This window comes from Rattus norvegicus, chromosome 16 (genome assembly GCF_021556685.1).
Source record: "Rattus norvegicus strain SHRSP/BbbUtx chromosome 16, alternate assembly SHRSP_T2T, whole genome shotgun sequence".
Classification (NCBI taxonomy): domain Eukaryota; kingdom Metazoa; phylum Chordata; class Mammalia; order Rodentia; family Muridae; genus Rattus; species Rattus norvegicus.
Window position 1 is genome coordinate 76668632 of NC_141549.1, and position 17121 is coordinate 76685752.

Sequence of the window (17121 nt, forward strand, 5' to 3'; positions counted from 1 at the left end):
TTCCTTAGTAAGAAGTCAGTCCTGGCCAATCACTTCCATTCCTTCAGTTCTAGGGCTTTCCAACACACATCCCTGAACCTGATAAAATCCCACAAACACGCAGCATCCGGCAGAGCATTACTCTCTAGGCTCCATCTGAAATTGTTCCCCCAGACTCTTACGATGTCAGGGGGACCGGTAAACATGAACACTAGGGTTCGCCATCTCCAAGATGGATGAGTTGGGAAGAACAACCTCTTCTTTAGGCCTCCTGGGGAGCCTTTGGGATTCTCCCAGCCCTCCCCACGGAACAAAAGGCTTCCTGTCAGGCTTGTTCTGAGATTCTAGTCGCTCTCTCAGTTCCCTTCCTTCCAGGTTTATCTCTGGGAAGGACTATCTTTGTGGATTAAAAAGCTGGGAGCAATATGGGGCTGTGTACCCACACACTGTTTGAGGGAGATCCACCAGTCCAAGCCCAGTTTGGGGCACCTTAACAACGACAAGACAGGAGTAGAAGGGTCATCTGACATTGTGTGTATCACACTGCACGTGCCATTTGTAACTTGCTTGTTGATGATATAGGACCTCACTATGTAGCACAGACTGGTCTTGAACTCAAGACTCTCCCGCCTCCCCCCACCCAAGTGCTGTGGTTATAAGTATGCACCACCATACTCAGTTTCTTGCTAACATTTTTTTAATGAACTCAAAATAAAACTCATGGTGTATGGTATGGTAGCCTGTACCTATAATCTCAACACAGGGAAGTAGAAACTAGCCTGTGCTACATAACCGGTGAAAGGCCATCCTGCGCTACATCCAGAACTGTTTAAAAAAAAAAAAAACTCTTAAAAATTTTTAAGAGACCATAAGAAAAAAGGGGTGCGACTCATACAAGCAGCAGAATGTAGCAGAAACTGTGCGTTCTTCTGACGCATACTGTTGTCCTCTCTGTCACAAATGGGACGGACGCAAAGGCTCGATAGCAAAGTTTAAAGCCGTCAGAGGTAAATACAACTTATTAAGAACGTGCGGGCAGGGGTTGGGGATTTAGCTCAGTGGTAGAGCGCTTGCCTAGCAAGCGCAAGGCCCTGGGTTCGGTCCCCAGCTCCGAAGAAAAGAAAAAAGAAAAAAAAAAAAAAGAACGTGCGGACAACGGGCTCAGCACGTGGAAATGGCGCCTGTCACCTAGCCTGACAGCCCGAGTTCATTCGTCCCCTGCACCCACATGAATGGCGGGAGAGAGAGTCAACTCTTTCAAGCTGTTCTCTGACCTCCTTGTGTGCAAGCAAACGCACACGGTTAAAAACTAAATAAACATCAGCTTCTACGAAGGTCTCTGTGGCAAAGGGCTGGAACAGATCGGAGACTGTGCACACTCCGATGTGCAAACTCCCCGGGCTTGTGAGTGCTCACACACACATGTGGGGCACACCGGAGCACAGCGCTCTACCATACCAGACGGGCCCATGTCACCTTCATGAAAACACAGTGGCTCTGAACAGACCCGAAGACTCTCGTTACCTACCTTATGCCTTCTCTCCTAAGTTGGGAGACATCACCCTAGAACTGCATCAGCCCAAATCTGTCCTTCACCAAAATGGTCCTGGCCCTGCCTGATGCTCTATGTCCAGCAGAGGAGACCCAAGAGAGGGAGAGAGCAGGATCCAAAAGGACACCACTCATATGTCTGTTCTCAGAGGTTCAGAAGTCACTGGGTTTTCCTGTTGGCCAGAGCGGCCATCCTAGAAGGGTCCTGGATTTGCTCCCTAGCCCAGGCTAGCCCTGCTCTGGCAGCTGCGGGTGCTGATTCAGAATTCTCTCTCAGAGAAACTTGGGAAGTAGGGACAGAAATCACACGCCTGTGACATCACCAGTGTTCTTGGCCTGGAAGACTCTGACTAGGGCCTCAGGTGAATCCTAAGGCAGAAATCTCCCCAACCTGGGGAGGCACCCCACCTACCAGGGCCATTTCAGTCCGGGGTAGAGTAGTGCTGACACCTAGGGGTGGATATAAAAACCAAACTGCAGAGAAAGAGCCAAGTTCTGGACCAGGTGAAGAGAAAGAACTTTAGTCTAGCACCTCAGCTCCTGGCTCCATCCCTGTCCCTAAGTCTGCATCCTTCTGCCATTAAAGGAGGTTCCCCAAAATCTGAAACATAGAGGCACAAGCAGTCTAACTTTGAGAAAAGTTGGTCCAACCTTGGCACCGGGGCGCACTCCTTTGATCCCAGCACTTGGGAGGCAGAGGCAGGAGGATCTCTAAGTGTGAGGTCAGCCTGGTCTACAGAGTGAGTTCCAGGACAGCCATGGACAAAAGATGATCCATGCTCACTCTGCCTAGACAGACTTCCTTTTGCCTAGGGATGAAAATGAGAGGGCGGAGGCAGAAGATGTAAAGCTCAAACGATGTTCCCATGAGCTCATGTCCCCAGGGGTGGGGGTTTCGGGGGGAGGGGACACAGGACAGGGAAAGGTGGGGATTCCAAAGCCCCACATGTCTTACCAAACTCGCTTGCACAGAGATGTTCGATGATGGCCTCCGATTTCAACTCGTTGTCACACGGAGGACACACTGTTGTACCTAGCAAGGGAAAACAAGCAGAAACAGATGCTGTAAGTCATGGCGATAGGGACCCTTAGACCACAGACCAGGCAGGAGCCAGGCTAACAAGAGCTAGAGGTCTTCTGGGGACCCTGAAAGGCTTCCTGTAAGTGACAGTGAAGGGCTCCTGAGCTCAGAACCAAACACATAAGCAGATGAACATTTTCATCGAAAGAGGGAGAAGAGGAAGAGGAGGAAGAAGAAGAAGGAAGGAAGGAAGGAAGGAAGGAAGGAAGGAAGGAAAGGAGGGAGGGAGGGAGGGAGAGGGGGAAGAAAAGAAAAGCTGGCTTATAAGTCAAAACAGATCTCATGAATTATTCCTAGTTCTTCTTCCCCTTTATCTAGCCCCCTCTGATTCCAGCTCCTCCCTATCTGCAGACTCTGAACATGACACCCCATCAATTTGACCAGGTCTCTAGGACCAAGAGAACAGTAATACTCAATTACTCAAGCCCAGGGTCCTGAAGTGCCATCGGGACTCCAAAAACAGCAGACTGTGGGGTGGGGGAGGGGAGGGGAAGAGCTAGCAAGAGCCACCAAGAGCCACCAAATGGAGGACAGAGAGGGCCAGGGAGGAAACCCTTTGGATGATCTTTCAAGAAGTGCTTTGAAGAGAGTGTGTGTGCGTGCATGTGTGCGTGCGTGCGAGTGAGTGAGGCAAGCCTCTGGGAGGCTGTTAGACCCCAGTAGGAAGGGGCTTCAGAGGCTTCTTTGGAAGGGCAGAGATGCTGTGTTTATAGGAGACTCCTCCAAGGGTTGGACTCCTCTTCATTGATCATTGTCTATCAAACAACCTACAGCTTACTGATGGCTGAGAACAAGTCTTCAGTCTGTATACACCAGTTTCTCTCCCACATGTACCACACACTCTGGCAGCTGCCTTTCAAATTTTAGGAGCAGAGGGAGCACAGTGCAAGCAAAAGCTAAGGAAGCCTCTTTGGGACAGATGTTGGGAATATGCCTGCTTCTCTCCCAGAGCTTGTGATTGGGTTCTGGAAGTAACGTTTCTGAACAAACACAAACAAACAAAACAAAACACAACACAACAAACAAAAAACCTCTTCCCCAGAAATCTCCATCATGGTGTCTGCCTTCCATGTAAAGAAAGAAAAAGGAAAGGAAGTTGTAGACAGAACCATGTGACCCACAACAGGAAAATGAACTCTGTGTTTGGGTTTCCTCTCTGTTTTTGTGGCTGCCTTTTTTTTTTTTTTGTCCAAAGTAGAAGTTATTCACATTGCAAAGTTCAGGGTATAAAATGTTGAACAAGGCATCATAGGTCTCCTTCATACACCCCAAAACTCTACTGGCATTTCCAGCCTCTGCATTCCAACAGGACAAGAGTTTCAGTCTGTGGATTGAGCCCAGCCTGCAAGCGTTCTCCGTGGCTTCTTGGGGGCGTGGGGGAGTGTATGCAGGGGGAGGGGCGGATCATTGTGCGTTCTCTACATGGTTTCCCCTCCTCTCAGTACTTCCAGTGAAGAGTTTGAGCAGATCGAGAGAGAGAGAGAGAGAGAGAGAGAGAGAGAGAGAGAGAGAGAGAGAGGTGTAACGCAATATTAATCTCTGTCCCTCGTGTGCCTTTGGGGCCCTGCAAGGCTGCCTCACAGGAGCAACAGACTGCCCTGAGGCAGGTAAACCGAATCATGGCAGTCAAGTGTGCAGTAAATGAATGAAAGACTAAAAGGCTTTGTACCTTCCTTAACGGTTATGAGGAAGCGGAGGGGAAGGGCCAACACTGGAGTCAGGACCAAGATTACTTTGTGAAATCAATGCGTACATGGAGAAGAGAGCGTGGCAGGAGAGAGCTGGAAGAGAGGTGGGGGAAGGGAGAGGCAGAGGCAGGAAGATTGATTTTCCCTGGGCTGTTAGCTCACTAAGGAGACAGGAGGAAGTACCATAACAGGAGTCAGGGAGAAGTGAGGGCTGCCCGGGCCTCTCCAGTCTGTGACTGAACCTGGCTGATTTAATGCACAACATTGCCTAAACATCCCGACTTCACAAGACAGGCTCAGTCTCACAACTCAGTGAAACCTGGCAGGGAGGGAGAATGACAATTTATTAAATTAGTGTAATGTACGCCCAGGTCTTAGAAGTCAGTTTCCTGGGATAGACAACATAATTGCTTTTCCTGACAGAAGCTAAGGTACCATGAGCAACCACTGTTTGAAACAGGGAAAAAAACAAAGTCGTGGGCCCTTTGGCTCATGTCTCACGATCAGGCTTACCTTGAATACCAAGGGGCTTCCCAACACTCCCAAACCCTGTGTGCAATCATCTTCAGAGGTGAAGTGCTGTGTTGAAATGTTAGGTTTCCGTGTTAGGAATACAGGGTAGGCAAACAGAGCAAGGCACCCTAAGTCCCAGGGCTTGTTCCACAGCCACCAGCCTAAGGTTCTGAGGACCAGTAGTGTAATCTGTCTTAACCTTTCCCCTAGCCAGCTTAACACTCAGGCAGACAGACGGACAGACGGACGGACGGACAAAGTGGGTGTCCATCGTGTGGGACACCCTCCTAATGCTGTCTCTCCAGAGATGCTGGTGCCTTTCACAAAAATCAAAACTCAGTTAAGAGAAAGTCAGCCCAGCCACACTCCTACCAGACAACACACACGCGCACACACATGCACACACACACATGTGCACACACACATGTACACACACACGAGCACACGCGCGCACACACACACCTTGATTCAGCGAAGAATTCCTCCATCTGCAAGGAGGAACCAGAGACATGGAACCATGAGAGTTACCCATCCATAAGTGGGTAAGGGCGAGTGTGCCCTTGCCCTGCCTGTCTCTTGGAGGGGTACATGTTTGACTGGACTCAGAAACAGCACCACCCCCGTCTGGTCCTCTCTTCTTGCCCTTTACACATCAGACCCTTTACAGAAAGCTGTTTCTCACAGGCTTCCACTTTAAACCCACCAGCAGCCCCAGCAAGGGCAATCAATCAGTGGCCATGGGGAATGGACAGAATTCAAGCAAAGTTGACCTCAGGCTCTCCTGGCAGGCAGGCGCTAGAAAGGAAACTGTGGTCTGTAGGGTGCTGGGGTGTGGGGGAGCTCCATGGGGATAGAAGGAACAGGGCTCTGGTCTAGGGAAATGCTCGACCCCCAGTGAGCCACCTCAAATGGCTACACATACCAGCCCTGAGGACAGGGGTGCCCAGGGCTACCATTTACCTTACAGACTGGGGCCCACGCCAGACAAGGGCAATCACTTTGGACCTACCTTCCTCCCTAGAATGAATAGGAGCCTTCAAACTTTCCTCATGTCTACCCCAAGTCCTCACTCTGAGGCAGCTAAATGAGGCACCAACAAGAGGCACTTGGCAGTGAGTGCATGCCTGTAATTCTAGAACTGAGGAGAGTAAAACAGGAGGAATTTGTGTTCAAGACCAGCCTGGGCTGTACACCCTGCTTCAGAAAGCCAAGACACTCAACACTTCAAAATAAGCTCAAGTCTCCTCTGCAGAAACGGCCGGGGGGCGGGGGGCAGTGCCAGCTTCTGAGACAAGGACCACTGTACGAGAACATCTGCTACATACTCCTGAGGCTCGCCCCACAGGAATGAACCCAGTAAGGGTTCATACCACCAGGATACTGTGTGCAGCTATGGGTTCTGTGTGTGTTTCTGGTTTTGTTTTGAGTCTTCAGATTTTCTTTTTCCTTTTCACGCAAAAATTTCCCTTTAAATACGGGCTTCCCAAGAGAAATTCTGGTCCCCCGGGGTTCAGTATTTGCAGCGCCCGATTTACAGGTCCTCACCGCCCCCCCCCCCAGGAAGAGATAAACAATGAGCTAATTACATTTTTATCTTTCTAATTACCTAAGGATTTGTGTGAAGGAGAGAGGCAGGGGGTATGCAAGGCTGGTGCACGAGAGGTTGTTGCAACCCCCCGAGGTTTGCTAAACTCAAGGTTGCTGCCTGAATTTGGAGGCGAAGAAACAGAAGTTGCGCTTTCTAAAACGACTTTCCTCAGCCAGTTCTGCAACACGACTGGAAGATAAGCTAAGCAGAGAGACTTCTTGTTGATTGTTTTGTTTTTAGGGAAAAAAAAGTTTACCAACTCATGAAAATAAATCCCTCGGTCTGAGGTTTGGGGATTGTTTTGTTTTTGTTTGTTTGTTTTTTGTAGTTTGAGTGAGTAGTTTTCCAAGGGAACTGTGTCTGTCTCGGATGTTAACAGCTTTGGATGAGGACGCCGCGCTCTCCCTGAAGAGATGGACGTCCTCCTTTTATTCAAAACCTAGGCTTTGCTTTGTTTCAGGTACGGAAAACGCCAGACTGGAGCTTAAGAAGGGCAGCTCCACGTCTTTCCCGGGCCGGGGCTCCCCAGGAATCACGGAGTACCTGGGGCGGGAGAAGCGCCAAGCGGCGTCTGGGCCTCCCAGAAGCTTTCGGGATCCGGTCTGCACACCTTGCGGATTGCGGTGCGCGGCGCCCGGTCTTTCCCCTCTACAGCCCGGGGCCAGTGCGGTTAGGCGCGGGGATTCACGGGCGTGGGAAGGCATACCCTTACCTTGGGGCTTCGAGGCTTCGGTGGCATTGGGCGGGGTCATGGCGATGCAGACGTCGCCCTCGGGGAACTTGTCACATTTGAGCATCTCGGGCCAGTAGAAGCCGAAGAACTGCATGACCGGCTCGCACGAGTCGCGAACAGCCTCGCAGAGCCAGCGACACGGGTAGATAGGCCGGTCCAGACAGACGGGCGCGAAGAGCGAGCAGAGGAAGACCTGGGTGCCCATGTGGCAGTTCTTGTTGAGCAGCGGCACCCAGCTGCTGGCCTGCTGCTTCACCTCTGCCATGGTCTCGTGCTCCAGCAGGTTGGGCAGCACCATCTTCTTGTAGCCCACGTTGTGGCACAGCCGCAGGTCCACCGGGATGTCCACGCACTGCGGGGGCTTGGTGTAGAAGCGCCCGCTCTGATAGGAGCCGATATCCGACTGGAAGCTCACGTAGTCGTACTCGCTGGCCGAACCCGCGGCCAGCAGCGCGGCGGCCAACGCCAGCAGCACGCCGGAGGCGGCCCCGCCGCGACCCCGCGCGTTGCGCCCGACGCCCATGCTGCTCGGCGACGTCGGGGCTGCCCACGCTGCTTTCACGCGCGCGTCCCGCTGCAAACTTCCCGGAGCCTCCGGGGACAAAGGCGCAGTGCCCGGCCCCGTCCGGCTCGGGGCCGCGCGCTGCTCCCCGAGTCTCTGATCGATGGGGTCTTCGGCTGCCGCAGGTCCCGGCGGCGGGGCTGGCGCGAGGCGGGGAGCGCGCGGGGCCGAGTGCCGTCCCGGCTCGCAGAGGCGCGGCGAGCTGCGGGCTGCTGCACCTACTTGCGGCGCTGCAGCTCGAGTGCGCGGTGTGCGGGTGGCCGAGCCCTGGATCTCCCGCGCGCAGCCAATCAGCTCCGCGCTGCCGGGAGCCGCTCTCCACACCGCGTCAGTCAGCCGCTCAGTTAACCAATCGCCGCGCCGGCCAGAGGGATCGGTTTACTAGAACTAGACCCAGGTCAACACCCCTTAAAAAAGCAAAACCCAAAACTAAGCAAGTACTTCGAAGGAGGCAAATACAAAGGGAAGAGAGTAGTTAGAAGTGTGGGGTGGGTGGAGACGGTGTTGGACGCTGTAATTAAAGCGAGTCGGTTTGTTTAAAGAAGAAAAAAAAAAGACTCTTCATAAGACTTGCAAATCGATGCAGTTGTGAAGACTTTTCTACTCGCTTTCCTAGTTCCAAGGAACAACGCAACAGACCAGCAGCCCTTCGCTCCACGGTTTTAATCTTAAGTCAGAGGCAGGCTGCTTCCCAGCTGCTCGGATGGGCGAACTGAACTTCGGAAGCTCTTTTTAAATTCCCCCACGAGTCTGGGCTTTTGCAAAGACTAAGAGAAGGTGGTGTTTCTGGCTGGGTTCAAAAATGCAACATCTTTCCAGGTGACCGAAGGCAGAACGGGAAAGGGGCTCGCTGCGGAGGAAAACACTGGTCACGTAGGTGTTAGCTCCCGAGGACACTTTATATTTTTAAACGATGTTTTAAAGACCCTATCCGAGTCCCAGCTCTGCAGACAACACCTCTGTTCGCAAACATACACACAGCCCGACATGTTTGTGGATTAGAAAGCCAAAGCACTAAAAATACCAGCATGACTGGGTGGACACCAACTCTATCAGTCAGATACACATGCTAATTCAGAGGTCAAAACCAAAGGTGTGTCGCCGCCCCCCCCCCCATGAGGCAGAAGCAAGGCAAGCAAGAATAGCTGAGTCTTCCTCTAGCTCCCCGCCACACACACACACACACACACACACACACACACACACACACACACACTACTCACTTCCTGGGAATTGCTTGACTGTTCCAAATACTCCCCTTAAAATCAGAGAGCTAGGGGTGGGATCAAGAATAGAGACCGCACAAGCAGTCCGTGAAGTTCTCTGGATCTTCATACATTCTGTGTCCTTCAGGGTGGGTGGAGGGGTAACGGAGGATGCACTGTGCTGCCATACTGGGTGGCAAATGGGCTGTCACTCCGAGTTGCAAGGCCCAACCCAGTGGGACGATGCTGCTGGCCCAGACAGCTTGTTTTTAAAGCCCTGGGGACCCTTGCTTTCAACTCTGTAGATGCAATTTCTCCGTTCCAAGTTAAAGCTCCAGAGAGTGCAAAGAGGTAGGGATGTCTTCTTAAAGGATCGTACACACTGATGTTGGGACTCCACTGCAGGAAAGCAGCTGCAGCAGGTGGCCAACATGGACTTCCTAGCCCAATGAAAGACGCCCAGAGCCAAACAAGCAGGTTTGGATAAAGTCATGCAGAGCAAGGCTGTGGATGGCCAGGGGTTAATCCAGAAAACAGTCTGCAGTGCTCTCCTCCCTGGGAAGCTAAGGAACCACATTCTTCAGGGAGCATAGAGGGCAGGAGACCAGGCAACTGGGTCTCAAGTCAGGGCTGAAACTGCTTGCCTGCCAGAGGGTCCTTGTTCTCTCCCCAGACCAGATCCTCTTTCCGGGCTCAAATGTCTGTCTGGCTTATTCATCGGAAAGGTGAGTGTTGGTAGACAAACAACCTTTGCCCTCTGCTTTAACCCAGCCTCAAGGTTTAACCCACCCGCCCCTCACCCACCTGTGTACAATTCTCCCAAAGAGCAGAAGGATTTGGGTCTACCCTCTGCTACAATGCTGGGGACAGGTGCAGGTGACCCCCCACCTCTGGTGACTTTAGAGGTTGTCATACAGCCATTCACAAGAAGAACTAGACTACATCTTGTTAACTTAGATGTCCCACTTGTGTTCACCACTCTGCTTTGCCCTCTGGGGCTAAGCCACGGGCACAGCTATCTAGTTGGATAGGCAGTGTCAGTAGTTGGATATTTCTGAATCCTTCGAAGGATGGATAAGCAGGGAAGGGAAACCTCTGAGCGTTGATCCCACTAATAGATGTCCCTGAGTTGAAAAACGTCCCTATAGGACACACTCCAGGACAGCGTCAGCCAAGGCAGTCGGCGACTACTCCCCAGTTTTCACATCAGCCCATCTCACACTTGAAAATCTAATCTCCCTTCCTCTGATAGTGCATACACAAGAGAAGATTCGAGAACAAAGGACGCTTAAAATGCTATTGTCCTAGCACCGCTCCCAGAACCTTGGTTTCTGAGTTTGAGAACTGAGAACCAGAAGAAGGCCATGGCCTCTCGCTGTCCTACTAGTTTAAGCGAGCAGGGATAAAATGGAGCTCTGTCCCCTGCCTTTCCTTTCTCACCTTGGGAAAGCTCTGGGTTTCTCGCACGGCGAGGTGCCTGTACATGAAAATTGGAAAGAGCTTTTCTGTTGCTTCACATCAGCTTATGGGGACATCCACTAGTCTCCAAGTTGACAGGAGATCGAGGTCACAGAGAAGCCTCCCAGTGCCTTGCTGGTAGCCTCTTTCCACACAGAGAACTTAAAACTGAGAGAGGAGGAAGCTCCCTAGGCCGTGGCTCCTCTTCTGTTCCCTTACGGCTTCACCAGTAACTTTCGTTCTCTCCAGGAGTGAGATCAGATCACTGGTTGGCAGAGCTGCTGAAGACAGAGGGCTCCTGCCCACAGCCAGGTAGTGGTGGCTCTAACATGAGACAGAAAGGGTGGTATGAGCCTCAGAGTTGGGAAGCCCCCTGTCTGGCCTCAGTCATGCCCGCAACATGCTTCCAGCTCCCTGGAAGTACACTCTGCATTTCTGGATAGAGCCTGTTTGCCATGCAGAGCTACACGTGCTTCTTCTGCTGCTTGTGACCTGCTCTGCTGTTTATAGAGCATCTATGTGAACACTCGGCCTGGCCTAGTGGTGCCAGCACTCAGAAGGCAAAGACAGACAGATCTCTGTAAGCTGAGGCCAGACAGGACGATACAGTGAAACCCTGCCCACCACAAAAAAAAAAAAAAAGAAGAAGAAGAAGAAAAACCTTATTGAATTGTCGGGGTCCAGGTACACTTCCAGTCACGTAGGAATGCCTCAACATAGTACTTAGCGTGAGACATCATGAAACATGGGACTGTGTCCTGAGACAGACTTCTCTAGTCCACTTTCAAATGAGTAACTTTGAATCTCCTGACTCCTTTACCAATTGACTTGTCCCTCATTGGGTATAAGAAAGTCTGGAAATAATCTTAAAACCTTAGAGTCCGGCCTGGTTCTGTGAACCTATGAAAGGGCCATGATGGAGAGCTCAAAGGTCCTAAAAGGGAACCTACTACTGTTATTTTGCTAAATGGTCTTGTCTTTTTTTTTTTTTTATGATGTTATCTTTGTTTGTTTTATATATGTGAATACACTGTCACTCTCTTCAGACACCAGGAGAGGGCAGTGGATCCCATTACAAGTGGTTGTGAGACACCATGTGGGTGCTGGGAATAGAACTCAGCACCTCTGGAAGAGCAGTCAGTGCTCTTAACCACTGAGCCATAGCTCCTGCCCCATAGTCATATATTAGTTAGGGTTTCCCTGCTGTGAACAGGCACCATGACCAGGGCAACTCTTCTAAGGACATTTAATTGGAGCTGGCTTACAGGTTTTGGGGTTCAGTCCATTATCGTGAGGACAGGAACATGGCAGCACCCAGGCAAACATGTTGGCCAGAGGAACTGAGAGTTCCACCTCTTATTCCGAAGGCAGCTAGAAGACTGGCTTCCAAGCAGCTAGGACGAGGGAGACAGACACACATCAAACAAACGAACACCAGCATCCTTTGGACATGGCATATCCACTGCACTGGTGAGCTCACCCACTGCAGCTGTGCTTAACTGCCCAAGACTGGGCCCATCAACATTTCATCACGATGGAGGAGAGGCCTGTGATGTCTGTCTCCTCCCAGAGGCTCTATGGGCAGCTAAAGTTTGCTAAAGTAGAGGTGGTGTAGCCATGTGTAAGTGCTCAGGTAAATAACTTCCCATGGATGTGCAAGCGAGCAATTCTGATGGAATTCTGGGGGTCACACACAAACAAAGGCAAGAAGGTAGGAAGGGGACTTATTGCACAGAAGGGTTTCAGTGGGTGGGTGATTAGAGAGAGGAAGGAGTCCGGACCAAAAGCCATCCCAACATATACATCCTTGGCACAGCAACGTTCTTAGCTGGAGAAGCCGCAAATCTCACTGCTGCTATCAGACCGTCATGCATCATTGGGACACAGCCACCCTGTCAATGCAGTCCTCTAGATTGTTCTTCCTTCCCTGTAGGGGAACATTCACTCCCAGCAATTACTTCTCCTACCTTCACCCCGGTAGTGGTCTTGGGAAGACAACATTAGCCATTCATCTGTGGTTAGAGGGCTATGGTCACTATCCCTGTCTCTCTGAGCAAAGATAAACCTCCCCACTCTCCAGAAGGGTCTTTGTCTGACTGAACCCAAACACCTTTATTCATTCCTGAATATTATGATTTGTTCACAAGTATATGAACTGTGAACTAAAGTACTATCTTTCAGAAAGAATCAGAGTTTCCTGAGGGACAGCAGAAAGAATGGAAACAGGCGACCTTGGGAAGGGCGGCTGGGGGTACTCTAGAATGTACCAGGGACCTGGAAGGTGAGAGACTCTTAGGACCCCAAGGGAGTCATCTCACCTTAGATGAAATGCCCTACAGTAGGGAAAAGGAACTTGTAGAGCCCACCTCCAGAAGAAAGACGGGGCATCAAGAGGAGGTTGACCCAGAATTATTCCTGTCTGAAAAAACTGCAGGCACAAAAGTGGAGAAGAACATGAGAGAAATGAAGTCCAATGACAGGCCCAAATTGGGATCCATCTCAAGAGGAGGCTCCAAGGCCTGACGATATTACCGATGCTACGGTGTGCTTACAGACAGGGGCCTAGCATGGCTGTCCTCCAAACGGCCCAACAAACAGTTACAAGGGTCAGATGCAGATACTTACACCCAACCAATGGACAGAAGCCCGGGACCCCTCTGGTCGAATTAGGGAAAAGCTGGAAGAAGTTGAGGAGGAGGGTGACCCCGTAGGAAGACCAGCAGTCTCAACTTACCTAGACCCCTGAGATCTCTCAGACACTAAGACACCAACCAGGCAGCATACACCAGCTGATATGTGCCCCCCCCAACACATATACAGCAGGGGACTGCTGGGTCTGGCCTCAACGAGAGAGAAGCGGTACCTAATCCTCAAAAGACTTGAGGCCCCAGAGACTAGGGAGGTCTGGTGGGGTGAGGGTGGGGAGGTGGGGACATCCTCATGGAGACAGGGGAGGAGGTATGGGATGGAAGCGGTCCTGGGGTGGACAGGGAGGCAGGTAGCAGCTGGACTTTAAAAAAAAAGATGTAAGTATAATAATAAGAAAGAAAGGAAGAAACCAGAGTTAAGTAGCACAATTTAGACACAAATTTGTTTAAAAAAAAAAAGAATAGCAATAAAAATAGTCAACTATCTCTATGATTTAAATCCTCAGAGACTCTTCGTCCAAATTCTGCAGGATGGAGTCCAGCTGTATTAGGACATCAATGTACGCCCTTCAAAGGGCTTCCCTGGCTTCACTTCCTGCCACCCTCTGCCCCTCCCCACCTCTCCGGGTTGTTGTTCAGATCTGCATTTTTCCCTATGGCCCACAGACTTAACAAGTAAAAACAGGATGCCCAGTCAGATTTGAAGGTTAGGTAGGCCCTAAATCATCTGCAGTGTAAGTGTGACCCGTATAATATTTGGGGCATACTCTTATTACTTTTTTTAAAAAAAAATGCACTTCTTCTTTATCTAAAATCTGGATTTTACTGCGTGTCCTGTCTCTTGCTTCACAGCCCCGCCCATCCCTCTTCCCAGTGGTGCTTCCTATAGGCTGCTCTGCCTGACCCTTTCTCGATCAAGTCCCTCCTCCAGGGCATCCTAATCCAATCAGATTAATCCCTTTCTTTCTCCCTCCCCTTCTCCGAGCCCTCCCCCTCTCTCCCCCTCCCACTGTTTCCCCCCATCCCTCTCCCCCTTTCTCTCCCCCTCTCCTTCTCTCCTCCTTCCCCCCTCCTCTCTCCTAGATACCCGAGGCACCCACTCATCTCACAGCAGCTCTCATGTCTACATGGCATGGCTGCCAGCCTCTGAGGATTTGCTGCATGTCTCTGAGTTTATGGAGGGCAGGACCTTGGTACGTCTCGCCAGCAGTCACTGCATCCCAGTCCTTAACACTGTATCAGGTACATCCACTGAGAGTCCCCAGCCCTGCATCCTGGTAAGAGCAGTCAAAGGTGGCAGAAGGCACAGACTCGGTGGAGCACAGCCCCTGAGCACTGGCTTTGCACTGGTTTCTAAGAACCGAGGAAGTGAGCATGAGTAAGTAGTTCACGTGGCTCCCTCTGTTTTCAGGAGAGCAAAATATCCCCCAGGTCTGAATCCTACAGTGACTGGCTGTTGGTACCGTGCGAATAGAATAGAAGCCTTCTGTGCAGATGTCTTCCCTCCCCAGAGTCTCCCTGTGTCCATTACCACTTTCTGACCCAAGAGAGAGGTTGCTCGGTAGAAGATGGGAGGTGGGGTGATCGTGAATGGAGCAGCTGGTTCTATGCAAAGGAAAGCACTTCCAGGACAGAAATCTTGCCCGAGCCCTTGGCACACAGGCCCCCCAAAGCAGCATCACAAGCAACAGGAGCTAGTACGCAGAGGGCCCGAGGGGAAGGGGGATGGGTGTCCTGGGAGCTTCTAGCAGCAGGAAAAGGAGCCAATAGAAGGGTTTTCCTGGTGTGACACCTAGCTCCAGGTCATAGCTTCAGGGCTAAGGGATGTCACAGAGCAGGAGAAACTAGCCTTAAGGAACCCGGGCTGACCATCCTGCTCTTGGCAGGGAGTGAAAGTAAAGAGGCCCAGAGGCCTATAAATCTCCTCACACTGCAAACCACAGGGACAGCCCAACTCCAGAGCCTATGCCTCAGGGCCATGTGCTAATTTACATAACCCTTCCTCACAGGCTGGCCGATGTCTGCCACCCTCATGAAGGGCCTGCACAGAGGCCCCTGGGATATAGATGAGGTATGAGAGAAGAAGAGCACCCTCTCCCCTCAGGAAAGTCCTCTGCGGTCCGCTGTGAGAGCACTTGTCTCTACTGTTCGTAACCCCCAGCTCGCCTGGCTGATGGGTGCCTCAGTCCTCCACGACTGAGAGGCAGGTCTAACCTGGGGTAAGAAAACCCTCCTTTTTTTTCTAGCAGGCTGACTTTTTATATGTATCCCCAGCTTCCTTTGATGTATTTTATCCTATGCAGGCCTCCATAAAACCTTCTGAGTGGCTGAGGATTCAGTGTTTCTATCTAACAGAAGCAAATACACAGATTCGGAGTGGTGGCCCACTTGCCAGTAGCCCACTCCCCAAAGTACTGTAAAGTAGGACAGGAACGCAAGCCTTTGGGCTTTGTGCTAAGTCTGACTGTTTTTGCTAATTCCTGGAGAGAAAGGGACCTGAGCACTTTGGGCACTTAGTGACCTGTTACTGTAAATTCATATACCAAACTTATTCAAGAGTCTGGGAGGGGAAAGAAAAAGGGAGGTCCTAGGTGAAGCAAGCCTGTGAGGGGCCTTGCCACCAGGTCTGGAATGGGAGGAGGGTAGGATTAACCGTGAACACCACAGAACACGGAGTGGATAATCGGTGGTCACAGGAAAGAGCTAAGCCAGCATCGTCTTAGTGAGCAGGCTGCTGCCAAGAAGACAGCGTAGACAATGTGCTGACATGAGGTGGCCCTGAAAATCTCCTGGATAAAAAGGCTGAGGAGGCTCAGGATACGCCCACGAGGAGAAGAATGGTGTGAGGCGGGTGTCTGCTGGAGTTGCCTGAATCTTCTGAGGCCAATGGTGAAGGGAATCTAAGCCTGAAGAGGTGCTAGCCAAGAAGGCTGCACACAGAGAAAGCAGTGCTTGGGGCAGCTCCACAGAGGTCAGAGGCAAACATTCAGGACTCATGCTCGTGCCTGAGCTCAGGCTGCCCCATAAGCAGGGCTATGGTCCCCACCAGGACCAAGAAACTGGCACCTCCCCAGGATCACAGTTCCCACAGTATTTAACCAAACTCACTTACCTTATATTTGTATTATATGCTGTATACGTGCATGTGTGTGCATGCCTGTGAATATGCATGTGTGTGTATATGTCTGTATTTGCATGTATGTGTATGTGGGCATGTGTGCATTCATGCTTGTGTGTGTTTGTATATGTATGTGCATGCTTGCTTGCTTGCATGTGTGTCAAAATACTCCTTGGGAGGTTACAAGACGCTTTTCAGGAATAGGCTCTCCCCTTCCACCATATTTGGTCCTGGGTCATCAGACTTGGTGGCAAGTGCCTGTACCCAGTGAGCTATCTTGATGACTACCTTCTTGAAATCAGTCTTCTGACCCAACTCTGACCAGTGGACCAGTACATAGATGTTGGTATGTGGAAAAGTGCTGTAAATCAGACAGCCTTAGAGGCCACGTACCTTGGCTCTTCCCTTTTTCTCCTGTCTAAAATTCAGACACAATACCAGGAGGTAAAGCCTGACTATGAACTCCAACACACCAGGGTACTGGAACAGAAAGGCAGAAGGAACCTAGAGCTGCCCACCCCGAATGCTTCCAGGTGAGATTTGGGTTATCCCAATCGCACTTCATCCAGACTTGATGGCTTTACTATTTTAGGCAACTAAAAGCAAACTAAATGTCACAGGTCATTAACGCAAGGATTTTCAGGGCAGTTAGGACAACGTAATCAATTTATCACTACTTCCTAGCAATGCTCTACTCAAAACACCGTCCCCAGACCAGCACCACTCCACCAGAATGTGCAGTGTGGTGAGCTAAGGAAATTCCATGTGTATTTAAGACAGAGATGCTCTGCCTTGGGAGCCTCTCCCCTGCACCCAGTGATGGGCCCCTGCTTCCGCCACATGCTGTGAGTCTATTTGGTGGAGCTGGACGCGTCAGCCTGTGAGCACACATTGCACTGTATCCCTCTATCTTGCAGCCCTCCAGGGAGTCCTTGAAGGCCACTTTTCCCAAGGTGAGATTGAGCACAGAGGGATCCATCAGCCTCTGCAGAGAATT

The 17121-nt window shown here is 51.0% G+C and overlaps 2 protein-coding genes across 2 annotated transcripts in view; one reads left to right on the forward strand and one right to left on the reverse strand.

Moving 5' to 3' along the window:
* Positions 1-7940, reverse strand: part of Sfrp1 (secreted frizzled-related protein 1) — a 38400-nt gene extending 30460 nt beyond the window's left edge. The window contains exons 1-2 of one of the 2 annotated variants that reach the window (XR_015639598.1): positions 7113-7940; positions 2285-2563 (exon numbers count right to left, since the gene is read on the reverse strand). Coding sequence is in view for 1 of the 2 variants with exons in the window: in NM_001276712.2 (NP_001263641.2) it covers positions 2486-2563; positions 7113-7656 (622 nt within the window). In the remaining variant the exon portion in view is untranslated. 2 annotated transcript variants of the gene reach the window in all.
* Erich1 (glutamate-rich 1) overlaps positions 1-17121 on the forward strand; it is a gene marked incomplete at its 5' end in the record, with an annotated part of 52793804 nt that overhangs the window by 45798072 nt on the left and 6978611 nt on the right.